General features: G+C 39.7%; 1 protein-coding gene across 2 annotated transcripts; it reads right to left on the bottom strand.

Moving 5' to 3' along the window:
* Positions 1 to 70: 70 nt before the first annotated feature.
* On the bottom strand, positions 71 to 26,414 carry LOC117821491 (sodium- and chloride-dependent taurine transporter-like). Of its 2 annotated transcripts, XM_034695810.1 has the most exons (15): positions 26,276 to 26,414; positions 21,332 to 21,563; positions 19,250 to 19,479; positions 19,017 to 19,151; positions 13,965 to 14,199; positions 13,233 to 13,365; positions 12,418 to 12,552; positions 11,012 to 11,115; positions 10,732 to 10,856; positions 9,149 to 9,261; positions 7,891 to 8,028; positions 7,341 to 7,443; positions 4,627 to 4,727; positions 4,315 to 4,485; positions 71 to 1,830 (listed from the first exon to the last, which is right to left on the bottom strand). In XM_034695810.1, the coding sequence occupies exons 2-15, from the start codon at positions 21,340 to 21,342 to the stop codon at positions 1,675 to 1,677; spliced, it is 1,890 nt and encodes a 629-aa protein (XP_034551701.1). In that variant the 5' UTR covers positions 21,343 to 21,563; positions 26,276 to 26,414; the 3' UTR covers positions 71 to 1,674. The 2 variants fall into 2 exon arrangements, with proteins under 2 accessions (XP_034551701.1, XP_034551702.1); XM_034695811.1 differs by lacking the exon at positions 21,332 to 21,563.
* Between the last annotated feature and the right edge of the window lie 831 nt (positions 26,415 to 27,245).

The following is a 27,245-nucleotide window of genomic DNA, read 5'->3' as shown; positions in this document are numbered from 1 at the left end:
AGGGATAATGAGGAGTTAGTGCTTTCGAGATGGTTACGTTTGAAGAATAAAAGACACAGTAACAAATACATTTCCAAAGAAAAAGATGTTTATTTGTAGTCTATATAGAAATGATGCAATGTGCATCTCAAAGGGACAACTGTGAGACAAAATTACTTTGGTACACTTGAATTTCCAGGTAACACAAGTTTTTTACTGACAAAACAGCACAGTACAGTGGTGGATTCTGCAAATGCTTCAGGATAAAAACTCCTTACTTTATTGAACATTACGACCATTTTGAATTTGAAGGTGCATTTTGAGCGAGTATGGAGCACAATTGCTTCAATGAATATTGCACACTGAAAAATGTAACCCAGGCTCACATTACAGTCAATACTAAGAAAACAAATTGCTTGAATTTTCAGAAAAATTAATCAATCAGTGATGGTGTTTACAGGATGTACAGTATAAAATTGTTACAAAAAGGCATATGTGATTTACAAACAATTCAAATTCTACAACTAGAAATGCCTACACTGAACATTACAAACTAGAATCCAGTGGTAATGCTGTATAGCATATCTGCTTCTGAAATGTGCACGATGGAGAGAGCTGTATGAATGTCAATAAAAATGCATTGTTTTTGTTTAGTGATGTTCTCACAGATCCCGCTAAAATTGATCATGAATCAGAATGTTTGGTGTCAGATTACTAACTATTTTGCCCTTGTCTTAGCAAGGAGACAACTAGATACTGTATATCAAAGTTTAATATCAAAAAGGTTAGAAGCTAAAATATTTCCTCCTGAATGTGTTGCAAATGTGACTGCAATACCTTGCAACAAAAAATGAACACTACAATAAAGGTGAGACAACATATAAAGTGCAAAGAGAGGTTTCAATAAATGCACTGGGACTGACTATAGTAGTCACACAGGCAGTGTACAAATACTCTAAAAATGCCACTTCCCTTTTCTCCTTACTTTCTCTTAGCTGTTTATCCCTGTACTATTTTGTCTCAAATGGTTTTGAGGATGGATCTTCATATGAACGCATTTCTCACAGTATTTGGCCAAGGCCATGTTCAATCTTTAAAGTAGAGAATGTCAAGCAAGATTTAGCTCTATACACTGCATATTGCCACTGAACATGTTATGGATATGTTCTCTGAGAGATGTGGGTGGCTCATAGTACATTCATTTTCACTGTGGGGATCAACAACATCAACAAGGTATGACAGTAGAAGTTAGCTTTCGCTGTGACGACTTCCACAATCACTTGTTTGGACGGTTTCTAACTTTTACATGATTAATAACAAATTTAGTTAACTGAATCTTGTGAAACAAGAATTTTATCATTTATTTTAATTCACCCAAAAAAATAATTCCTCATCTCTCTGGAATCAATAGAAAGGTAGTAAACAATGAAAATGTTCTATCTCAAATACTGCCTAAACTGAGATCAGTGCCAACTACAGCAACAACAATTTTAACATCAACAATATTGATATAGTAAAAAATAAAAAATAAATCAAGAGAAAAAAAATACAACAATAATATAACTCTTCATAGAAATCAAACTAGAGTATCTCTAATGTGAATATACTGGACAATGTAAACCTACCATTATCATGTTAGCAAATATGATAATAACACAGAAAGCACATCAATCTTATTCCTCTCACAGAGAGCGCTCACATCATTGTTTCTACAATGGTGTGGGTGGGCTTCATCAAGCCATTGTTCCCATTTGGGTCCAGGGGCTGTGTCAGCTCGCTGCCCTTCACGTTGTACTCCTTCGGGCGAGAGCTCACGCCTGACTTCGCCGGGGCTGCCACAGCTTTTATCCTCTGGGGGGAAGAAGATGGGGGAATTAGGCTAATGATCATCAGAGAGTGAGGCAGTTTGAGGCCCAACATGATAGCTATCAAATCTAAAATGACAAACATTGCATCTCAACATGTAACCACATCTGTGGTTGTATGCCAGGCGTGTCTTATTAAATCACATTCACATTTTATTATGAAATATCAAGGGGGTTTCTTTGTTTAATGACTTGCTTTCTTGCTGGGACTCAGATGACAAGCTAAAGCCACGTCTGTAAATGCACAGCGAGTAGTACAGTACGCAAGTCTAGCATAAAGAGTGGAAGCAAGGGAAACAACAAGTATAGCCTAGAACATCATGGAGGTCAGTTTTATGTAAGGGATAGCATCAGGATAGCAGGCTGCACCCTTGGCAAGCTAATCTGATAGCATGTTTACAAATAACTGACCAACATTTACCGTGCAAGTTTAATAATTTTGTCAATTCTGACTTTGGGCTTCACTGTGTTCTTTTATATCCCTAGAGTCAGAACGAAACATGGTGAAGCAGCGTTTAGTCATTATGCACCACATATCTGGAACACACTCCCTGAAAGCTGTCGGTCCGCTCCAACTCTCACCTCTTTTAAATCAAAGACTAAGACTTTTTTATTTGCCACTGCCTTCCTATCTTAGTTTATTTTAACTCACTTTAAATGCACATTTTGAATTTACTTTTAATATATTTCTAATTTTCCTTTTCTTTTCTATGTTTTATTATATTTGTCATTTTAATTGGGCTCTTTTATGTTTGTCTGAATGTTTCCAATGCTTTTAATTTTTGTTTTGTTATTTTGTTTGTTTTTTTGGGGGGGTTTAAACCTTTACCTTTATTTATGGAGGAGAGGATAGTGGATAGAGTACGAAACTGGGAGAGAGTGGGGGCATGACATGCGGGAAAGAGGCCGCAGGCCAGTTTCGAACCGGGGCCACCTGCTACATGGGCACGCAACTTAACCATTAGGCTAAGTCTGCGCCCGGTTTTAATGTTTTAATATAAAGCACATTGAGTTACCCTCGTGTATGAAATGCGCTATACAAATAAAGTTGCCTTGCCTTGCATATGTCTGTATTTTGAAAAATAGTACAGTGGACATCCGCTGGAATTGATCATTGAAAATAATGTTTGTTTATTCAGAAAAATAGCATGTAGCTACACCGTCTTCAGTTTTTGACACTTTCTAAAACATGGCATGTTGGCTACAGCCAAAGTTGCATGTTCGCTAATACCAGGTAGAATTATAAAGCCACTATTAGCTAAGCTTAGCCCCTGCATGTTAACTGCTTTTAAGTCGGCTAACATAGACCTCTACAAGCCACCTTAAGCTAAGAGAATGGGAGGTAAAATGTTTTTGTTGTGAACAAAGCAGCTGGAATTTAATGTGAAAAGGAAAACTTCTACAGTTACCATTCTGGCTGATTGACACTGTTGTTGTTGTTATGAGACTTCATTTGTAAATGGTACAATGGATACACTTCAGTTGGAACTGATGATCAAAAACTGTTTGTTGCCTAATAACTACACTGACATCTGCTAAACCATTTTCATAGTATGACACTTTTCAAGACATTTAATGTTACATGTAGCTAATGTTAGCTAACATAAGCTACAAAAAGCTACTTGATGTTAAGTAATGCTAACATTAGCCCCATAGACTGTATAAAATATGGATGTAGTATCCGTGACGTCACCCATCTGTTTCTGAAGCACTGTTTTGAGGCCGATGGTCGGCTGCAGCCATATTGCTGCTGTCGAGCGATCGTGACGTAAAGAGGTGGTCTTTGAGCCTCCTAGCCAACAGCTACAGTGTTCCCGCCTGTCAATCAAGTCATCTGTGCCTCTAATTGGAAGACTCGTAATCTCAATATCTTCGAAATTGGCGCGTTAGAAAAAATTCACCCCCATACAGTGTGTGCCGATCGAGAAATGAGCTATCCAGACTACACTTGTCTTTTGTACCAGGCTGTAAACATGTTTATTTCTGCTGTAAAGATCGGCTTCTTTGAATTGGTGTGTATGTGGTTTTCTGTACTTCCAGAGCCAGCCTCAAGCGGATCCTCAGTGAACTGCAGTTTTTAGCACTTCCGCACTGGACTCATATCTTTAGACCAGAGGTTGCCGCTTGGAGGTGACAGAATAATAGCAGGCTAATTGACAACATTTTCACTTTCCACAGATGTTGTGCTTCCTCACCGTTTACATTCTCAGCCTGCACGGGTAGACAAGCTACTGAAAACTATGATTTTTGTACTTACTTTTTTTTTTTACAGATAAAACAAATGAGACATGATATGTAGGTTATATCTACAGGAAGATTGGGTTTGTATGACTTTGGTCAGAGTCAGGTTAGCTGTTTTACACTGTACATGAATATGAGAGTGTTGTCAATCCCCTTGTAAAACTTCTTAACCTTTTTTCCAAAAGCTTTGAACTATTTCTATAAAAAGTAAAAGGTTGAGTCAGCTCACCTCGAGCAGGGGTCCCTCAGACTGTAAGATCTTGATGACCATCACCATGGGGATGCAGATCATGGAGGACAAGGCCAAAACCCAGCCCAAACCAATAGCCCAGTCAGGGTACAGATAGACCTTGTTGTAGGTCAAAGGCTTGTACTTCACCAGGGAGAAGATAAAGCAGCCCTGAGAAACAAACACATGCCTCGGTTAGTACAGGTTGTGTGCTTCTCTCTGGCCATGAAATAAGAACATTTGTCACATGTCCCTGCTGATGAACTCATAAGCAATACAGTGACAAAAGCTGTGGCTTCAAAAATCTCTCACCATGCAAAGGACAGGAGTGATTATGGTCCAGCTCCATTTCATCCAAGCGTTTGGTCTGTAGCCGATCATATCCTCAACACCATCGTAGAAATTATCAACTCCTGTCACACAAGATAAGAAGAAGTGATAATTAAATTGAGAGCTGCTTTGTTTTTCACCAGTTGGTCAAAATAACAAGAACAGTACATCCATATCAGTCACAACTGTTGAAGTATTATGTCTTGTTATTAGAAGATGACCTTCATATCCACCTCTGGAATTTGGCAGCTCAGTGGCCTGTTATCTCTGTTGTCTGTCCTGAGCTTCCTCGTATATTTCCACTCGGTCATGAACCATTTACTGTTTGTAGTATAAACACTCACAGCTTCATAACTTCCCTACTAGGTCATCATTTACCTTTTTTTCTGTGCTAAATGGACCTTGATAGAGGCTGTTTTTTCCCCCTATGGTCATTAATAAATGTTAACTATTGTTGTTTTAATCTATCTTTTAGTTCTAGTTTAATACAAGGCAAAATAAGACAATGATAAGTAGCCTGGTTAGCTTTTTTGATTCTTCTTCTTAATGAAAATTGCAGATGACTTAAAGACAAATAAACTAGGCTCAATGATGTCAGGCCTGATGAAGGTACATTTAAGTTATGTTATTGGCTCCAACTGTCTTTTAAAGACCTAAAAGGTACAACTCTCCATTTTTTTTGACCAAATTACGCAACTATTTAAAGTCTGGAAGTCCCAGACTATGGTGTTGGACAAAACTCAAAACACAATTTGTAATTCTCTTTAAATTCTTGGTCAATTCAGAAACTATGGCACCTTTGTTGTTACATAACATTTGCTGCTGCTGCTGCTGCTGGGATTTGTATCTCTGACTGGCCTCTTCTCAGAGTGGCAGAGAGGCCAAGGATTTTTTATTATATAAATCTGTGCTACATGCCAAAACTATGCTCAAAGCTCAGTTTCTCAAAAACGAATGTACAAGTTTGTGGCCGTAACATTAAGCTGCAAGATTTTTAGATATTTGGCAAGATTTCTATGTTATGTTGCACCGCTGACATCACAGAGGGAAGAAATTGAAATGGGAATACAGAATGAGACCAACACTTGTTTAACTTTCCAACATCTGTTCATAGTCTCAGAGAATTATGAAGCTCCTTGTAAAGACAGCGCATACAGAAGACTAAAATTTGACAGGTTCATGGTGCAGTGAATACATCAAGCTCATCATCCCCAGTACTTCTACTATTTTTTGGCCGTATTCCTTTCGTTTTGCAGCAGCTAACTAGGGATGCACCAATCCGATCCTGGTATCGGATATCATCTAGATCGGACTCAAAGAGCTAGATCGGATATCGGTTACAAGGGGCCGATATATAGTGCCGAACCATATTTCAGATCTATTCATCTCAGTTCTATGCTTTTCTGTGTTTAAAACAGACATGTGCGTCTCCTACGTCATCAGTGCCGGCCGATCCGTGCATTTATGCCCAGTGGAGCATGATGGAAGATAAATACAGAAGCTCTGCAGTTTAGGTGCATTTAACGCTTCTTTTGCTAACAACTCCGCTGCAAACTTGCAACATGTTTCGACGGATGGCAGTTGCGCTGAAAAATATAATGGAAGCCCAAAGGAAGAAGTTTACGTGAGCTGTAGCTGACTGCAAAGAAGGAAGAAACCTTCTATTAATGGATTCAAAGTGTGAAAAAACAGACAGGTTATTGGATTTAATTGTTCCGGATCCTTGAAATTAAGGGATTCCAGCCTCTGGTTTATCACTTGGAACCCAGGTACAGTTCACCATCAAATCAGAAAAGCCTAAAGTTGCCAAAACATGATTCCAGCCTCACATTAAGGAATAGAGATTGTTAAATCAATACCAGGATCAGATCGGCTAGTATCGGTATCGGCAGATACCAAAGCCCAGTGATTGATATCGGTATCGGGACCTAAAAAGTAGGATAGGTGCATCCCTACAGCTAATGACTGGAATATCTTACAAAACACCCCTTAAACTTTCAACTTTGACTCCACTCACAACCTTCAAGCTTAAACTTCAACAGATTGTTGTTGACTGTTGCTCCTGCTGATCACTTTGGACTTTACTTACATGCATACTTATATATACAAACATGCTTTTCTTACACCTCACGTCGTACATTGCTTCTTACTTGTTCACTTTTGTTCTATTCTATGTTTATATGTCTATTTGTGACTGTAGTTTATATGTGTATGTGTTCCTGTTGGTGCCTCTTGGCCATATCTAGTTCTCAAACATGTTTTACCTTGTAAATTAAAGGTTAAATAAATCAATAAATAAATAGTTTAAGTAATTTAGAGAATCAGATAGCACTGCTGAAAAATGAACACCTGAAACAAGCTACTTTATTGATGTAAAACCCAAATGCTTTCATTGTTGTCCTGGTTTCCATCGCTAGGCTAAATGTTCATAGCCTAATGATAGATCTTTATCTGTAGGGAGTAACCCAAGATAGCCAATCAAAATCTAGCGCAGAACCAACACCTCCTCCCTCGGCCCCTCGCCCCTCACGCCCCTGTATCCAGTTAAACATATTTACTACTGATGCTGAAAGAACCACAAGGACACCTTTGTTTACCACCAAAGAGATCATTTGTGCTCTTCGGGATCATTACGTTGAAAAACGACACACACAGACTGCTACAGAAACCCATCTTATAGAGTCGTTTCCACTTACCATACACCCAGGCTACAGCGATGCATTCAAAGAATGCCACCCACAAAAGGCACACACCACTGGCTGCATAGTAGTCAAAGAGTTGAAACACATACATGCCACCCTGGAAAAAGAAAAGAAGGAGAGCAGCATTAATGATTTGACTGATTTATGTGGAAGGAAAGAAAGACGCAGAGGTAGAAGGAGGTATTAAATAAGAGAGGGCAGGGACAGGGTGGTGGTGGAGGGGTGCTGAAAGCAGTGTACAAGAATGCCTGGCACCCTACCAATTGAGGCTAAGTTCAACAGGTGCTGCAACGTTATTGAAGCGTGGTCAACGGCTAAACGGAAAACGGCATTCCGAATTGTTCCATTCAGACATACAGGAAGTGAGTGGAGGAGGTGATAGGGAGCCATATTTGGTTGTGACAATGAAGCAAGTGGAAAGTCTGTGGCGTTATCTGTGCTGTCGATCAGAATACACAGAGTGTCTTTTCCTTCTCTAAACACGACACAAGCAGCAGAGGTGAGAGTTCGGAGACGCCTTTGAGTGTTTGTCAGGTAAACTTACTTTTGTTACCATGGCGAGCCCCAGGAGATAGCTCATGAAACACATCACAGCTATGAAGATCTCTCGTCGGTAACCCTTCCTGAGGAGGTCCGGATAGAGATCCACAATGGAGGTGATCTGTCCTTCCACTTCAACAAACTGTGGGCACAAAAGCAACTATTAAGACCTCAGAGGAGAAAAAAAATCAATGTGTCTTTCTGTGTTTAGAGAATAAGAGCTGTCTTTGTTGGTCACTAATGTGAAGTTTAAACAGGGCTCCTCTCTGCAACACTGGTTTGTTGCTACCAAGACACCACAGAAACAAAACAACAGAGAATCACAGTCTCCCTTTCTTTGTCTGTTTCTCTTTCTTTTTCTCCCCAGCGTCTTCTCCTTGCCTCATAAAGTCATGAGAAAAATTATGAAGCTGTTTCTATTTATCAAAGCAAGCTGTCTTTGTGCAGTGAGAAACATGCCCCCCTTTGTTGCTTGAAAACCCAAACAAAAACCTCCTTACATAACAGTGGCATGTATGTGTGAGGGATGTTAACAATATATAGCATTCAGGGCTGTAAATCTGCATGAAATTTATGGTCAGTAAGTTCACCCACACACCAGACACACACACGCACTCACACACACACACACGCACGCACTGTCACCGGCACTATTTCTCTCATGGAAGCAGCCGTACTCGCAGAAGTATTTACATGTGCTCAAGTTTAGAGTGTCGGCCTGATCTCTGGGTTGGCTGAAATGAGTAGCTGGCCATGTGAAGGACTGAGTTAGCACAGATATAGAATTACACTTGGAGGCAGGAAATGTGATCTAGCCAGAGAATCCCCGGGGTGGACACTTATGTTTTGTCTACTTAGATTATCTTGTCTTAATCAAAGCTCTGGCTCCTGTCACAGCTAGATAGCTCGCAATGTAGCTGTTATAATGACGTCTTCTGAGAAAATATCTAGCTAACACCCATCAGCTCCTAAAAACTTAATTTGTGTGATTACAGGGCATTGAAAAGGGCTGTAATCCTCACACAGTGGTAGTAAAATACCTTTGTTGTGAGCAGGCTGCTTTTCTTGTCCGCCTGTTATCTGATCCCGTGCAGACGTTAAATGTGGATCAGAGAGACACTAAATGTGTTTTACACATTGTGGGCTGGCAGGAGCAAACTAAAACATGAGGAGCCTGAGAGGTGTTTGAATGGAATTAACGGGCAACACACCAACCGACTCCTCTGTTAAGAGCTCCACTGAGGGATTGGGAAAATGCTGACCTGGCTGTCGAGGCCCAGAAGCAGCAGCATGATGAAGAAGAGGATGGCCCACAGGGTTGGCAGCGGCATCATGGACACAGCTTTGGGGTAGGCGATGAAGGCCAGGCCGGGACCTGGAGGGAGAACAGAGTGGGGATGGGAGAAGGGGTAGAGGACGGGATTAGTACATCTATCTGAGTCCAGCTAGGACGACAAAATAATAGTAATATGTAGAATTTGTTTTCTAAATATTGTACAGACTGAGCTTCAGAGACTGAGCAGGGTCTGGCACTGGCAATAATTTGCGTTATCATAATCTAATGTGTCTAGTGTGTCTAACATTTAAAAGAAATGTGGTGCATTTAACTGGATTGAGTTTTTATTTCATGTGTCATGTGGCTGTAAAGAACTAAAATGCCAAGAGTGTAGAATATACATCCTGTCTCTTTAAAATGTGCACATAACTGCTCACTGTTTACATTATACATATCGCTATTATTCAAAAGCAAACACTACTTGTTGGGCTCTGTTCACATGGTCACACACTGACATGCCAGAGCTGCTTTACATTCACCTCATCCTAGTCATTCATCTCTATTTTGTCATGCAGCTCTGTGCTAATCTGCTAAACTGCAGCCCACTGCACTTGTACTTGGTGTGTGCAATTACGATAACATGGAATCTAATCTGATAAATACAAAGCAGATGAGGATTTTAGAAAATCCACAAACCACTTTGATAGGAAATGAAGTCAGAGCATGAGACACAAAATCAGCAATCTCATAAACTAGTGCCTCAACAGAACAGCAGAGAAAAAAGCATGTCATTTCATAATGAAAATGTGCTTTAAAACAGAGATTTTGGCACAGATTTGTTCTTATACTGTACACATTCATGTGCATTACACCTTTACTGTCATTGATGTACAGTGGTGGTTTGATTCCACATGATTATATCTGAGTTGCAGAGATAAAAGTAGTCACACTTGAATTTGAAGGGAAGAGAGCGAGCATGCTGAAAGAAGATGCATCTCCTATAGAGTCCACATAGAATAAAAAATTAAGAAGGCAGAAACAGAACCGTTGGGGGAAACAGAAACATCCACCTCAGGAGATCCAAAGGTTGTTACAACGACTGGGCTTACCACCTCAGGGTGCCAGTGCACATACAGAAAAAACCAGCTGTAAAGCCACTAAAAACATTAGCAAGTTGAATGTGGGACATATGAGGACACCCGGTGCTGTTGAACACCTGAAATAATAATGCTGATGGAGCCAATGCAGGAGCTCTTTAACGCCACAGCTGGTTGTGTCGCTGAAACACAACGGTTGACCAATGCAGCGCTCAGAAAAGGTGGAGCATGGTTAACGCTGAAGTCACAATTCTGTTTCTTTGAGGCTTTTAATCAAAGGGTGTGCAATTGCCGATACCTCTACATTTCAGCATCATCGTTTCCAAGAATTATAAAAACTTATTTTTCTCCTGTCAGTTATAATTTGCTGTTGTTTAGAGGAACTTTAATGAGTATCCAATTATTTATTTCTTTGTTTTTTTAAGGCAGCAGCGCCCACCATCACTGCTACCATCACCTTGGACCCTCGTACCTGACTCTGCCACATCGGCAATGTCCACCCCTTGTTCTTGTGCCATGAAGCCCAGGACGGAAAATATTGCGAAGCCAGACACAAAACTGGTACCGCTGTTGAGGCCTCCCAGCAGCAAACAGTCCCTATGTCACACATATGTCATGGAGGTTGTTAATGAACACAGGTGGAACCGAAGTTCCCATTTTTGTTGTCTTTTTCACGCAACCGTCTCTGACACGAGTTGCTGTCTCTACTACACTCCCACTCCCCCTCCCACCCCCAAAGAAACACTACTCACTTGTAGCAGTTGTATTTGTATTTGTTGTAGCTCCCCAGTGACGTCATTGCTCCCAGGCAGATGGCATAGGAGAAGAAAATCTGGGTTCCTGCATCAATCCAAACCTGGGGAGACAGAGGAAGAGGTGCACAGACTATTTTTTCCCCCTTTTTAATAGCAGTCAGAAAAATATCCATAATAGGAAAGCTACTTCAAGTTCTGACTAAATTAAATTTGCCCTTTAGTTATGACAATTTATCAGAGAACTCATAAACATCTTGTTCTCTGGATTGTTAAAGTGAAATCTAATTTATTTCAAACGCTCAGGGTTGGCGCAGATAGTTTAAGACCTGTCTTCAGTTGTTTTGACGTTAATCTGAACACTCCTGATATGATGTCATCAAGTTACATAAGAAGAAAACATTCCAAAAAAATAGATTTGGGCATGTAAAACTACAACTCAGTATAACACTGATGTATTAACTGTTGTTTTAAAAAGCAGACTGAAGGCTCTTGAGAAAGATGCTTCAGTTTGTAGATGCTTCAACTGATGATTTCTGTTCTGAAATTCATGATATGTTGTAATGTTTTAGGATTATGTGTTGTTTGTCTGTAACTTTTCTGGAATGTGCGCCTGCTGATTTTGGCCAGGAGACACTTAAAAAGGAGATTTTTTAATCTAAATGTGGTTTTCTTCTAGTTAAATAAAATAGAATAAAATAAATTAAATTAAAAACTGACACTTAAAAGAGTGTGATTTTTACTGAACAGACTTGAAAGAGGTGTCAATCTTCTAAAAATAACAAACTATTCCTTTAAGTGAAATTTATTTTCTTTATTTTTTTAACAGTACAAAATAGGTAGCTTTTATTTGAATGAACATGAATGTATACTTTTTTTTTCTTTTTCCTTCAATTTTCTAGCTTCAATTTTCTATCTCTTTGTCTATACACTGAACAATATTTACGCTCCACCCCTTGCTCCCAAGTCTTGTCCTGTTGTGGGTTATCACATGTTTATTTGTTTGTATATGTGTTTGTTTTTCTCTTTTAGTTTGTGTATCAGTGTGTGTTAGACCTTGTCCAGTCAGAGTTGTGTTGCTGTATTATAATTTTGTGTAATAATAAAAAAAAATAGGTAGCTTGATAAAGTGTCTGCATGGTATCAGGGGAAGTCTTCATTGTGAAACAACCTTTAAAATATGTCTGACGTGACTCAGAGAAAATCATGCAATCAGATGTTGAACTGCTATTCATGTCACCTTCTATGGGTTTGCACATTGAAGGAATCATTATGCTTCACAAACGTGCTCAAAACAATCAAACATTAAACATAGGTCTTGTTGCTTCAGACATTCTTATTAGACATTACACAGCTGAGTACAGTTATATAAAAAAGAAAAAAAAAGAAGAGCTTTTCATCCCTACCTCTGGATCTTGTAGGCGGGTCAGATTGGGGTAAAGGTAAAATTTGATCCCTTCAGATGCACCTGGCAGGGTCACCCCACGCACCAACAACACAATCAACATCACGAATGGGAAGGTTGCTGTTATGTACACCACCTGAAAAGGACAAAGACATTTTAGCCAAATCGCAGAACAACAGCTTAAGACACACCGTCCCTGGGGTGAATTGGAAAAAAGCTAACTTTCTTTTTATGTTCTCGTTTCTAACTTAGAAAGCTATCACTGCAACAAAACTGTTTGTGATCTGACGAAAGTTAGAAAAAGTACGGTGGGTCTGTGAACATAATGCAGACAGAAGTTAAAATATAAGTTAAATATCGAGCCCATGCCAAAAAGAACAAGAACAAAAACAACATTTTCTATTAAGTTAGAGGTTAATAAAGATCATTTCAAGGCCCCAAATAAGAACAATAAATATTGCATTAGATACAGAAATAAACCCATCAATAATTCCTAAAAGAGTTAATAATTTCCCTCCCAGAGTTCCTCCTGTTGGCTCTAGCCCAGTTTCTCTCACACTAACAGAAACAGAGAGAGCGCTGAGGAGAAGCAAGTCAACTGTCTACAGCCGACAGTGAGTCTAGCCAACAAGCAACTTTCAGGACAGTGTTGAGGAGTGTGTCTTTAAATCAAGCAAACAAACGGCCTTCCAGGCATGTGTGTTTTTTCTCCAGGCAACAGTGTTTTGTCAATGACTCGTCGGGGTAAAAAGTGAAGGCCAAACAGCATCCAGGCAACACAGTAAGTACAGGATGTCTCTCCGCCTCAGCACTCACTTTCCCTGTGGACTTGACTCCCTTCCAGATGCAGAAGAAGCAGATGACCCACACTGCCAGGAGACACAGGGCCAGGTCCCATTTCAGGGGCCCGATTTCCTCAATCCCAGAGGAGATGCTGAGGACGTTGCGCCTGCAAAAGACACAGAGGGATACAGAAGGTTAATGGGGGTTTGTGGCACTTAGGCACTTGTGGCACAAGCAGCAAAGGTTACACCTTGAGAAACAAACAAGGATGTAGAGTATAGGACAAATCTAGATTACAGTGATGAGAGACTAATTACGAGGTCAATAAAAGTGGAAATCAAACACATAACTTGGCCTCAGTCTGAATAAACTAAAGTGGTGAAGGAGGCTGTTTGGAAAGGCTGAAACATTGAAGGGTTTATTCAGTATCAACACTTCAGATTTGGTTCGGTTTGTTGTGATGAATTGTCAACAAAGTCAAACAAGCAACAAGGCAATCTGTAAACAGTCTGAGTTTGGTTAAAATTTCAGTTCAGTTTGAAAGTAAAAGTCAAACTCTGAGGAAGTGTAAAAATAAACGTTTAAAGTAAACTGCAGGAGAACTACGAATCAACTTTGTCTTTTGTAGGGGTGTGCCAATTTAAATTTACACAAGCAAGATAAACAGTGTTACTTAAGTGAATTCAAATGTGTGTGCATGTGTGTGTGTGTGTGTGTGTGTGTGTGTGTATGTTTCAGTTAGACTGGCTGTCAGTTGATACTCACTCCCAGAACTCGGTGACCGGAGAGGTAAAGTTGGTCATGTTGGCTGCGAGCCACAGGGTCTTGTTCTTGCGGACTGTGTCCTCTATACAGTATTCTGTGTTCCAGGGCTGATGGCATTTTGCCCAGGGGAGCTCCGGCTGAAAGCACTGGAACAGGTAGTAAAGTCCCCAGGCCAAGATCACGATGTAGTAAATGTTCAGTAGTGATACAATCACCACAGAGGCATAGCCAATTCCTGCAGGGGGGAAAGAAGAGAAGGCAGATTTGTATCACCAGCTTGAAGATACAATCTGTGTGTTGTTGTTTCTATTGTTTTTTAAAAGTCACTTACAGTAAAGTTTTATCTTGTGTGAAAAGTTTAAACATGCTGTTTTTTTGGTTAGGTAGGGGCAGCAGAGGACACATCAATAAAAATGTTAATTTAGTGAGCTTTTAGCAAACAATTGCTTGTGTAAACATCCAGCCAATGCAGAGGAACACTTTAATCTTTTGGACTTGTGTCTGTAATAAGTGATGTTGGTCCAAAATTCACTGTTGGCCCACCTCTGTTGTTGCTATCACTTTGAACAACCAGCAGCCAACTGTGCTTGTCTGCTGCTTTGCTGTGAGCAGGGTATGTGCAGGAGATTTTAAGAACTCTCTCTTCCAAGTAAGACTGGTTAAAGCCATAACAGCCTTACAGTGTAATTTTAGCACATATATATCAAGCTCTTTAGCTGCTACAAAATCAAAGTGTTGTCTGTGTGTTGTCTGGTTGTGATTAGCTAGTGCACATGCAGGGCTAATGCTCAAAATAACACTGTTGAGAGCACTTAGAGTAAAACAGGCATTAACCAAAACAATGAGCTAATACGCTCCATGGATAAGAGAGAGAGATGGTGTGTTTAGACTACCTATGCTAATAAATACAGTTTAGTTGTATTAACACACTTGTGTTTTAGGCGTTAATGCGACAAAGATGGCCTTGTTAACATACTTTGTTAGAGGCGTGTCCAGTAAAGGTCCTTGAATAAAATCACAAGTTGTGTAAAGGGTGGCACAACAAGGCCAATGGACATAACGTGCATCAACTACTAATGGGGTGTGTTCACTTTTGTATCAAACAAACATAGGTAACAAAGGAAGGGAGGTCTTAGATTAAAGTGTTCTGGGAAGAGAATAAAAAGACGATAGAAAAAAATGTTTTAAAAGATATTCCGATGGATTCCAGGCTTATTATTTTAGGACTTTACCCAAATAATCATAAGTTTACTAAAAATGACCAGATAATGATGGATTTGTGTCTTTTGCACAACAAAAAATCCATCGCAATATTTTGAGAAAATATAAACAGACCAAGTATATCACACTGGGTTAGACAAATGCTTGTAACACTTCCTTTGGAAAAAGTGACGTGTTTGAAAAAATATGGGGACCCTTTACTGCCTTCGTGAAAAGTATTGAGCTGTCAGAAGATGAGGAGAAGGAATGAGTTTTCTCTGATATAAACCTCAATATATTGACCGAATCTTGTGGAGATAATATGATATCTTTATTTTTTGATTGTGTACTACCCTTTCATGTTATTTTATTTTATATATATATCTGCATAAAAGATGGCTTTTGGTCTGAGAAGCAGTTTTGTTTTAATGTTTAATGTTGGTGGGTGCTTTGGTTTGTTGTTTTGCCACTAAAATGTGTTCTTGAAAAGAAAGAAAAAAAAAAAGAAAATCAAGTTTATCAAATCTAAACTAGAACTTTGGTTTAGAAGAATAAGATTTAAGCTTTCAGTGGTGGAAAGTGGAAATTCCAGAGTAGGACAAAGCTAGCTCAGTGATGGCATTGCCATGTAGCTTGTTGCGAAATACAAACCAAAATAGACAGAAGCATGAAAATAAAGCAGAGTCCAGTGTGACAGTTTGAATGTATTAGATGTTATTTGGCCTGACAGCCTTCCTTGAGGAAATGTAAAGACAATCATGAATCTCTGTGGGCTCATCATTAATTACTATCATTGTTTTAATAAAACTAATCTATTAAAGTTTCCTTCAGGGTGTGTCAGCACATCTTGAAATCAATGTCAAGTATGGTTTAGGATCCATCAGATATATTTAAGTTGTCTTGAGTTGAAAATGTATTTCAGCATGGCTAGTAAAACTGATTTTCTGCCTGATGTCAAATAACTCTTTAAACCTCCTGTAATGTTCGTTTCTTAGAGACAGCAATAATGTTCCTGGGTCAACTTGACCCGGGGCATTTTTAATGATCCAAAATTGGTGTTCTTTAATCCTCACAGATCATGGTCCATGAGGATAACTCACTAATTTTTCATGAAAATTAATTGTAAAACTTTTTGTAATGTACATTGAAAAGACCTAAATATAAATTCAATAGATTTACATGACATAGATTTTTGTTTATTTTATTTTACATTTTGAATGCTTTCTTTTTTATGAAGCGATTTTGATAAATTAACACGAGACACCTCTTCTGTCACATGCTGCACAGATTTTTATGCTGCATTAAGCTGGTTTGGAACGCATATATTACCTAAGATGGAAAGAACCTCGGAAGACCACTACTAGCCTTTCATCCACTGTGACATTAGACATTTTTTTAAAACTTTAAAATGGGTCAATTTGACCCGCAACATAACAGGAGGATTAAATAAGAGCTGTAGAGACATAATACAAGAGTTTGGGTGAGACTACTGCTGTTGAATAACTTCAAAGACCAAAAGAACAAACAAAGAACAAAACAGTTGATTCTTTCTAGAGGGAAACATTTCCAAAGCTTAACTTGCCTGTCTACTGTTATAATGTCCTTAGTGTTTTTACTCTATTATTAGATGACTTTGCCACGAACCTGGACACAGAAATCCCCGGTACTCTTCCACTGCGCCAGAGTATTTTTAAACTCATCATCTCTGTCACCCCCACCTCCTCGTTCCCACATACCAAATGCAAGCTGATAGACAGCCAAAGCTGTGACAGGTGTGTGTGTGTATGTGTGCGTACTCAATAGTGTACTGGTGTTCAGGAAGTAGTCATGAATTCTCCCGGTGATAAAAACACGTGAGTGCAGGAGAGGGGGGACAATAAAGAGATTTGTGATTGGCCGGCCCTACGGCCACTTGCGGACTTTCTCTGCTGTGCCAGATGGACAGACAGCAAACCTCAGCGCTCTGTGAATAGCAGAGAGACTGTGAGCAGCTGCTAGAGATCCAGCAGACGCACACTTTCCTCTCTTTCAGTGTCACATCCTACGTGTGAATATGAGTAAAGTCACAGCAGCTGCTGAGGGTGTGGTGCGGCAGCGCTTGTCTACAGCTGTCACTCAAAGGTAGACTGCATCAAAGATCAAAGAGGGGGGGCGGGAGTGTGTTAAAGTATCAGTAGCTGATGGTGATCTCAGGTCAAGAGATCCCTTAAAGAACCTGACCCTCACAACAACGTCACAGGAGACATGCAGTACCTTCAATCATCTATACGCAAAGACAAAATTAGTGCGGCCATAAAGCACAAATTATCCTAATATACAGACCTGCTTCGTGACACTGTACTTATTGCTAGGCAACTTGATGTCTTTTTTACTGGTAGTCTATTACCATGGCAACCAAAAAAGTCCTAATTCCGTCACATATCCAAATCCAAGGATGTCTTAATGTTGTGCAACATCCTCAAGCATTTGGTGTCTTTGTTTGTATTCAGGTTTACTTGCCAACAGTGGTGGACAGTAAGAGAGTAAATGTACTTGAGTACAGTACTTAAGTACATTTTTTGAGTATCTGTACTTTACTTGAGTATTATTTTTTGGGGGAACTTATTACTTTTTACTCCACTACATTTCTATAAATGCTTTAGTTACTCACTACTTTTGTTTTGAAGTCAGCTCATGAATTTCCTCCTCTTTTCTGAAATCTGATCCCTAAGACAGAACAATGTGTTTGTGTAGTTCTGTTTGTCTCAGTGGTTTAGTCGTACCTGTCTATCGTGCATCTCCACGGTTGAACGTGGAGCAAACACAGAGCAGATTTCTCTCAGATCAGGCAGTTCATGTCGAGGTGGTAATGATGGCTATAATTCTCCACCTGAGCACCCATGTCCATATCTTCAGCTCGTGTTAGAGGTTTTTGAAATGAAGAATGATACGTATGGTTTGAAATGTTCTCCCTGTTTCCCACTCTGCACAAACATACAAACATTCACTGTCCAACCGGAGAAAGCGTGTTGAGCTACGTTACATTTGTTTCATTCCAGATGAACATTTCAAACTAAGTTGTCTGTGCTTGGAGTAACTTAGTGTCTGTTTTTATTCCATGGTATAGTTTTTAGAGATTTCTAGTAATGGTTTCTAAATAAACATAATGTAACAGAATGTACTCCTGTGTATTCTTAACTGCACTCATGCTTTGTAGAAAATACAAAGTTTTGAGATATTTTAAATAGTACTTTGAATACTTAAGTATTTTTAAAAGCAAGTACTTCAGTACTTTAACTCAAGTAATAATCTGACTGAACAACTTTCACTTGTATTGGAGTAATATTTGACCTGGAGCATCTATACTTTGACTTAAGTAATGAAGCTGTGTACTTTGTCCATGACTGCTTGCCAAGCATTTGTGTAGGGCGGCACATGTGGATGTGTGTGTTCCTCCACTTAAACGTGACCCTGCATATAAAGTGTATAAAGTGTGATATTGAATACAGAGACCTCCAGGACTGCAGGTTTCAAGAGCTCTACATATTAAGATGTTGCTTTCTGTGCTGTTAAATTATGTTTACTTGACAAAAATGCAGCCTAATGAAGAAAAAGTGGTTCAATTACACAAGAAGGAGAAAAAAAGAAGAGGGAGGGAGGGGAGCTCAGCTGAATATTATGTTGAATAATGATTAAAATAATGAGGACTAGACTGAAACAGGAAGTAAATCAGGGCAGGATTCTTGTTTGGACAAATGAGCCTTTTACTTAGCATTAAATATAAATGATCCTGTCAGGGACGATTTGTGTTCTGGTGCAAAAAGCCCTTTGCGTGTGTCACAGTGTGTGCGGTGTGTATGTGCCTGGGCTAACCAGTAAAGATGGGGCAGAGCTTGGCCCAGCAGGTGATCCCTCCTTCAGATGTGTACTGCCCCAACGCCACCTCCAGGAAGAAGACAGGCAGGCCTCCCCCAAACAGGAAGATGAAGTAAGGGATGAGAAACGCACCTGAGATAGGGATTCATAAATCAAGTTAGAGTGAGACATCTTGCTCTCATTACCATTTGTTTCATTATTCTTTCATCAGTTGTGCGTCTTCTTCCTACCTCCACCGTTTTTATAACAAAGGTAAGGAAAGCGCCAGACGTTTCCTAATCCGACGAAGCCTCCAGCCACCGACAGGACAAAGTCGAGCTTACTGGCCCACTTCTCCCTCTGAGGAGCCTTCCCTTCGGCCTCGTCCTCGGGCCGTGTGCCTGGGCTCTTCCCTGGTGAAGGTTTGAGGGTATCTTTGTGGAAGTCCTTGAGGCATTGAAGCTTTTCTTTTTGTGCCATGCTGTGGACAGGGAGAAAACAGTAGAAAGGACATGAGACAAAAACAGAGAGTGGGAGACAGAGGTGAGCAGGATAAGACATGGATGAGGCGGAGCACTTGAGAGATAATACTGTCTCCCCTGATTGCGTTACAGCATGCTGTGTAACCACTGAGTACCTGATATACAGTACTATGTTGCTAATCTGGCTAATCTGAACAAATGATGCACGGAGGTCAAACAGACTACAGACACTTTTGTAGGGCTCCTAACAGGCTGCTCATGCAAAGTGGTGATAGAATACCAATTCTAATATTTAATACATCACAACTTTTATCTGCCTCCATTATGCAATCTATTTCCTGCATATATTGTAATCTAAACTTAATATTCATGCTGCACTGTGTACAGCTTTAAGTAGACCGAAAGTGAATGCCTGTGCACATTTACATCAGTGTTTCTGTTCTGTCTTTTCAACTTTCTGTGTCTCAGGGTGGGTTTGTGCAGCTCAGAGGGGGGCACATTGTCACCGATAGAACAGGAAGGGAACATTTGGACCCGCTTTTAAGTCCTCACCCGACCCTTCAAGAAAAGTTTTCCTCAAGCTTTTGCTCAGCGTATCAGCAACAAGTCAGAGTCCACTGTAATCCAAATTTAGAGAGGAAAACGTCCCTGTGCATTTCCAAAGCTGCGCCTGCTCCGAGGAAGATACAACAGCTTAAGTTCACTAGAGTGTTTACACTGTAAACGGCCTTTCCAAGAAAGACGGGATTTGTTATTAACACCGAGGTATCCTATTTCCAAGCATGAGCCGCAGAGGAGGAAAGAAGCCCTAATAGGACAGGAATAACTGCGTAAGACAAGTCCAGACTGAATTGTGATTTAAGCACATAGCTGGCAGAAGATGAAGAACAGTACAGAACAATGCTGAAGCTGTCTTTTTTTCTTGTAAAATTTGAGATTGAGGAAGGCTTTCTCTTGGTTCTGTCTTGTTTTCTGAGCTCAGATTAATTTTTAAAAAACCTGAAAAGATTTGTTAACCTGAGTTTTGTTCCCATTGACAAAAAGGGTGAAACTAAACTATGGCCTTAAAAAACAGATGGTGATGACCTGAATAACATGAGAAAAATAAGAACTGAGAAACAACAACTAGTGGTTACAACAACTTTGGTTTCTTCTCAGGAATGGCCCCATGCATTAAGAAGAAAGATCACCCTCACATTCCTACTGGGAACTGTGTGTTTCCTAACTTCTTCACTGCTTCAACAACAACCCCTCCATCCCTCTGAGTATCCACACCACGTCCCGTCATTTTCTAGGATTTCTCTCTTCCTGTTTTGCATGTCAAGTCAACTCGAACCGCTTTCCATTCTCAGACCTCCTTACATAACTGGATCAGTTCTTGCTCACCCGCTTTTCTCATCCTGTCCCCCCCCCCCCCCCCCTTTATCCAATTTCCCCTCTTCTCCTGCTTGCGTCTGCTCAGCGTATGCTTTCACCTGCTTGCATGGTCTGCTGGCCAGATAAGACTTAGGGAAAACTGTCCTTGGGATTTAAACCAGACACACATTCCTTAACCTTATAAGAAAACATTTCAGGACAATACTTTTGCTGCCTGAACCCTGAGATGTATCACTCTTTCTACACATAGCTCTAGTCAAAACGAATCAAAGAGACAATAATTAAACTAGTTTGCCTTTCATCTCAATTTTTTGAAGCTTTTATCATTCAAACAAATTATTTTCAGGACCGACTGAAGCCTTACACTTCTTCTGATAGAGACAAATAATGCAAGAAAAACTTCTCAACACACACAAAAGCAAATTCCTGAAAAATCAAGGATCCTTGTCGAGCAAGGCAGATGAGAAAACTTACATTTCCTTCATGGCTGCGGCTATGTATAGAGTTCCTCTCTCTCAGCTGTCACCATTCCTCTGTACTGAATGCCTTTATGCCGACACGGGTCAGGAGAAGTGGAGCTGACAGCAGGACCCGCCCCTTGGCTAAAGACAATTAAATCCAAAGTGGAGATTGGACGCAGCACGGCTGTGACCGACAACTCAGGTACCAACGTGGGAGACTGTAAATTTCCACTTCCCACTTCTCCCTGCCCACAAACGTACACACACACACACACACAAGAGTGGACACACACACATACATAAGAGTGGTGGTGGTGGTGGTTGTTGGGGGGGGGGGGTTAGTGTGTGTCACATACACACTTCTTATTCATGTTGGAGACACAGAGGACAAGTCAGAGGGAAAAAGACAGGCAGGGCTGCTCCAACACTGAGGCGCTGCTCTGAGTTATGATCTTGAACAAGTGGATGAACTGTATGAGCATTCAGCGTTTCAGGAGCCCCTCATAACATCCCCACGCCACTTCTGAGCATCTTTGTGAGAAAACTATTTTTGTTGGCTGTGATAATTCCTGGCATGCAGGACATTCAGAATCCCCGGCCCCCAATTCTTTCATGACATGTGGTTTGTTATCTGGGAAATGTAAACGCGTACAGTATCAAGCTTATAACATTTCCTAATAAGGTAATGTGCCTCCTCTGCTCTTCATCGGTCTGTTTAGATACCATTCACTTCTCCAAAGAGCTTGCAACGGCCGGACAAAGACTGGCATGCAAGAGTCAATTAAAAACTAAAACAGTCCTCTGCAGGAATTGGACACTTAAATGATGGACAAGGATCATCTGATGATACACACCTTTGACACCTCTTAGCTTTGCATGGCGCTATAATCCTTAATATTTTGGCCAGTGTCATGCTCTGAATACTATTTTGGTTGCATAACCCTTCACAGACATTGCTTAATCTATTGTGAGAGGCCACCGGATTTGTATTTTGAAGGTAGATGCAGAAAGAAAAAAGCCTGTTTCATGTAGGTCATCTGATAAAAGAGTTCCTCCCTTAATAAAGAGTAACCATTGCAGTGTTTGTATATCACTCAGTGTTTGTATATCTCCACAGAGATCCTGCGGGAGAAGTTATTGTTGGATGAAAGGAAACATCATATGGTCAAACTGGATTGGTGGCTTTCCTATCCCAGCTCGAAGGAAGTTTTTTTACATTGTATTCTTGAGATAGAATACGATCTGATGCAATATGATACATTATATAATGTCACATTACATTAAGTTATGATACAGCACATTGGGGGTACAATCAAGCGGCAACCTCTGGTCTAAAAATATGAGTCAAATGTGGAAGTGCTAAAAACTGCAGTTCATCGAGGATCCACTTGAGGCTGGCTCCAGAAGTACCGGAAACCACATACACACCAATTGAAAAAAAGACGATCTTTACAGCAGAAATAAACATGTTTACAGCCTGGTACAAAAGACGAGTGTAGTCTGGATAGCTCATTTCTCAATCGGCACACACTGTAGGGGGGTTTCATTTTTTTCCAACGCAGCAATTTTGAAGATATTGAGATTACGAGTCTTCCAATGAGAGGCATAGCTGACTTGATTGACAGGCGGGAACACTGTAGCTGTTGGCTAGGAGGCTCAAAGCCCGCCTCTTTACGCCACAATCGCTCAACAGCAGCAATTTGGCTGCTGCCGCCGATTGGCCTCAAAACAGCGCTTCAGAAACAGATGGGCGATGTCACGGCTACTACATCTATATTTTATACAGTCTAAGGTACGATACAGCACACTATACTGTATGATACGATATGATAGGAAACGATACAATACGTTACGTTACGTTACATTACGATAAGATATGATCTGATTCAATATGCTACGATATGAAAATGTTCATATGTTCCCAGGATGAGTGTAAAATTGTCTTTAACTCAAATGTTGAACATATTAAGTTGAGTCCATAGGGATGCAACTATTAGAGATTTTTGTGGTACGATTATAGTCTGAGAAAAATCACAGTTTCACAATTATCCTGATTATTTTGCATTCATTTATTTCACACATTTTTTGGGGGGTCCTCCTCCAGAAAAAAAAAAGTGTCCTAATAAAGGGGGGAATTATTTAATTTGAATAGCAAATGTCTACTTCTGGGATGAATATCAAATTGTATATTCTGGACGATTTAAAAGTATCACCATTCACATGTTAGTCTTTTGCTTTGTGAAGACAAAGGGGAGATAACTTTGAGTCCTAGCCAATATATGAAATAAACTGCAGTCTGAAGCCTCGTTTAGCATAAACAAACAGTGATAACTGTCTTGTATAAACGAGCCCTCCACAGGTTGAGCGTGCATTCAGAGATCAGCGTGTTACTTTTAATTTTTGGACACCGCTGTAAGTAGTCTCTATGCTTGTATCTCATAACAAGACGCAATGTATATTTTGAACCTTTCTTATTTCTTCTTTAGTAGTTCTGGCAGTGCTTGTCCCACTGCACTGACTGAAACAGAACAAAGCAGTCACTATCTGCAAGTGTTTAGTGTTTTAACTTATTTATATGATTCTTTAAATTATGTGAAAGCAGTGCAATTTGAACACCATGGTCCAGCTTCAACAATTGCTTCCAAACTATATTCTGAATCAACTCTTTTCACATTATATATTTCAAGATTTTTATTGATTTTTCACATTTTAACAAAAGGGCCAAGACAAAATAAGACAAAACAAAACAAGACAAAACAAAACAAAACAAACCAAGACAAAACAAAACAAAACAAAACAAAACAAACCAAAACAAAACAATAACTGCACTCTTTACAGTAGAAAGACCACCGGAAACAACCGGTGGTCAACCATTGGACCAAGACATAAAATATTCCACCATTCAAGCTAGGGCATCCTCAAAAACAGACAAGAGAACAAAAAGCAACATTGACAACAATTACCATATCAGTAACAGAATAATAATAGTAGTAACTAAGACTGTATATATGACAGCCAAATCCGCAATAGCTGCATAATTACCAAAAAACCCCCACTCTTTTCACATTAAAATATTTAAACATTAAAGCTAGGGTTGGTAGTCACCGAAAACTAGCATGAATCTGCTCCCCCCGAGCTCCTCCAAAACGACGCCCCCGCTCACATGCATGAGCGACGCTGATTCGCTTTCAGCTAAGCTTAGCCCCTGCATGTTAACTGCTTTTAAGATGGCTAACATGGACCTCCACAAGCCACCTTAAGCTAAGAGAATGAGAGTTCAAAAAATGTTGTTGTGAACAAAGCAGCTGGAATTTAATGAGAAAAGGAAAACTTCTACAGTCACCATTCTGGCTGATTGACACTGTTGTTGTTAAGAGACTTCATTTGCAAACGGTACAATGGACACACTTCAGTTAGAACTGATGATCAAAAACTGTTTGTTGCCTAAAAATTACACTGACATCTGCTAAACCCTTTTCATAGTATGACACTTTTCAAGACATTTAAAGCTAGAGTTGGTAGTCACAGAAAACTAGCATGAATTTGAATGTAGCATTTCCTCAAGACTCCGTCCAACCCCTCCCCCACTCCCCTCGGAGCTCCTCCAAAACCACGCCCCCGCTCACATGTACGAGCGCCACTGATTCGCAACCATATGATCGTGACTTATTCAAAACCAGTCCTAAGCACATCGTTTGTGTTTTGCACTACGTCGACTCATGTCTCACTCAGCGGTAAGAAAACACCAAAACATTATCATAGTGAAAGTTAAAAACACAAACAAACATGAAATGTATGCGCAGGAGGCGGGCAGAATGGCAGGACGGGATTTGATTGGTTTCATAATTTGGCTCTTGATGGCAGGGATCGGTTGGTGTTTTCCCAGGTTTACTCCGGCTGTAGATAGCAGCTTTTTTCACTCTTTCTTTAAGAACACATTATGTATTGATTACCATCGGGACAGAAAGATCATTTTAACCAGTATAACAAAAAGTGTATCTAAATCTGACTACTAACCCCAGCTTTAACTCTTCAAATTCTCTTTTTTCGCCATAAGTGCTTTGACTATCAGAGGACCCTCGATTAGCAGGGGACCCTCAGGAAGCCCCTCACAGACCCCCCTGAAAGACTCCAGAACCCCTACTTTGGGGACTCTTTCAGCCCCCGCAGCCAATAACAATACAGTGACCCAGGGGGGTTCATCCTGCTGAGAGGGTATTGGGGTAGAAAAATATAAGTAGGTTAAATATGAGTCACTAAGCATGAGCTCATAACCGTCATGGTTCCCCGGATTTAATCTGCAGGCTATTCTTTGTTGAGCATATTTCATTCTTTCACTCACTCATTCATTCATGTGTTCATTCAGTGGATGACTTTTGGATGTGGAGGGTAAAGGTGCACCTGGAGCTTGCAGAAGACAATAGACAGACCCTTCCACAAAGACACACACATACATCACTTGTCACAGCGCAGGCTCCGGGGTGCGCCTGAACGCATCACAGCAGATCTCCAAAAAGGATCAGGGAGAGACGAGTAACAGTAACAGGGCTTTATCGGATATAAATACAGGAAGCTGAGTTTCACGGCCGCAGCTGTGTTTTTATCACCCAGAAAAATGTGCGCTAAAGTTAATAGTTGTTGTTTTTTTTAACTTTGAAAAAGGATAAAAACAAACGCTTCTTTTACAGCGGTAGCATCATGAAAATACTTGGGACAAAGCATCATGTCAAAAATATATATGCAAACGTTCTGCATATGAGAGATTCAAATTAACCAGCTTGCCTTCTGTCCAAAACCATAATGACGAATAACATTTCTGACATACCATTCTTAACAATGTTCATTAATATTGAAATTTCGGTTTGAAAGCTGTCATCTTCAAAAGAGTTATATTGTATTTAAATAGAAACATAATTATCATACACTGGCTTTATATGTGAAGAAGATGCCGGGTTACCTGTTCTCGTTTTATTAAGCAGTCTGTTGTTCCTTGTGTTGAAGTCTACGTTTAACGCTGAGTGACACAATTTGATGTATTTTTCTGTGAGACCATTGTTTCTACGAGCTAGTGCGCGTTTAATATCAGTTTGAGTGGAAAATCACCAGCTTCTCCATGCAACTACTTCTTAAAGCGACAGCTTCCCTCCGATCTCGCTTCACCTGATTTTGTCACCACTTGCCAACAGGCAGTGGCGACAACATCAGCTCATTATTTGATGCCATTTTACCAACTGATTTGTGTCTCTTGCAAAATTTTATTATGACCTAGACGCCTAGACCATGGAGATTTTGGTTTGCTTATGTACTCATATCACAATGTTCATTGTCTAACATGTTGGTAAATTATTTCAAAACACAATTCAAAAAACACTCAATGCAACTATTAACATCCCTTTGTACGGAAAAGGATTAGGGCCACTGAAAAAAAAAAATTAAGGTACATTTTTTTTAAATATTATTATTATTATTGTTATGAGAAAAAAGACATAATTCTGAGATTAAAGTCATAATTCTGAGAAAAAAAGTCATAATTCTGAGATTAAAGAAAGAATTCTGTCTACCTTAGTCTGAACTGTAATTAGTCAGTGGAAACAGATTTTTTTTTAAAGAATCTCACTTTGAAAATATCAAAAATTATCACTAATATGCTTCATTTCCAATGGCTTTTATTTTGAAATTCCAAATCAGCTGTAATAATAATGATAATGATAATAATACATTTTATTTCTAAAGGCGCTTTAAAAGTTTCTCTAAGACACTTTACAAAAATATTAATTATAAAATAGATAAGCAAAGGAAAGCAAAACAAAAACAAAAAAGCGAAAAAAAAATTGTAGCTGTAATTGGCAGCATCACATGTTGAGGTTTTCTCCTTTCAGTCTGAATCAAAGCATATCATTGGAAACTGATATTCATTGTAATGCCAA

Source organism: Notolabrus celidotus, chromosome 11, assembly GCF_009762535.1.
Source record: "Notolabrus celidotus isolate fNotCel1 chromosome 11, fNotCel1.pri, whole genome shotgun sequence".
NCBI classification, from domain to species: Eukaryota; Metazoa; Chordata; class Actinopteri; order Labriformes; family Labridae; genus Notolabrus; species Notolabrus celidotus.
Note: the sequence above shows the minus strand (reverse complement) of the source record. Positions and strands in the feature narration are given on the sequence as shown.

Excerpts from the sequence above, each read along its gene's own strand:
- LOC117821491 (XM_034695810.1), bottom strand. Across the intron at positions 12,553-13,232 it reads GAGTCAAGTCCACAGGGAAA|GTGGTGTACATAACAGCAAC; the intron begins GTGAGTGCTGAG and ends TGTCCTTTTCAG. Across the intron at positions 4,486-4,626 it reads TCACTCCTGTCCTTTGCATG|GGCTGCTTTATCTTCTCCCT; the intron begins GTGAGAGATTTT and ends TTTGTTTCTCAG.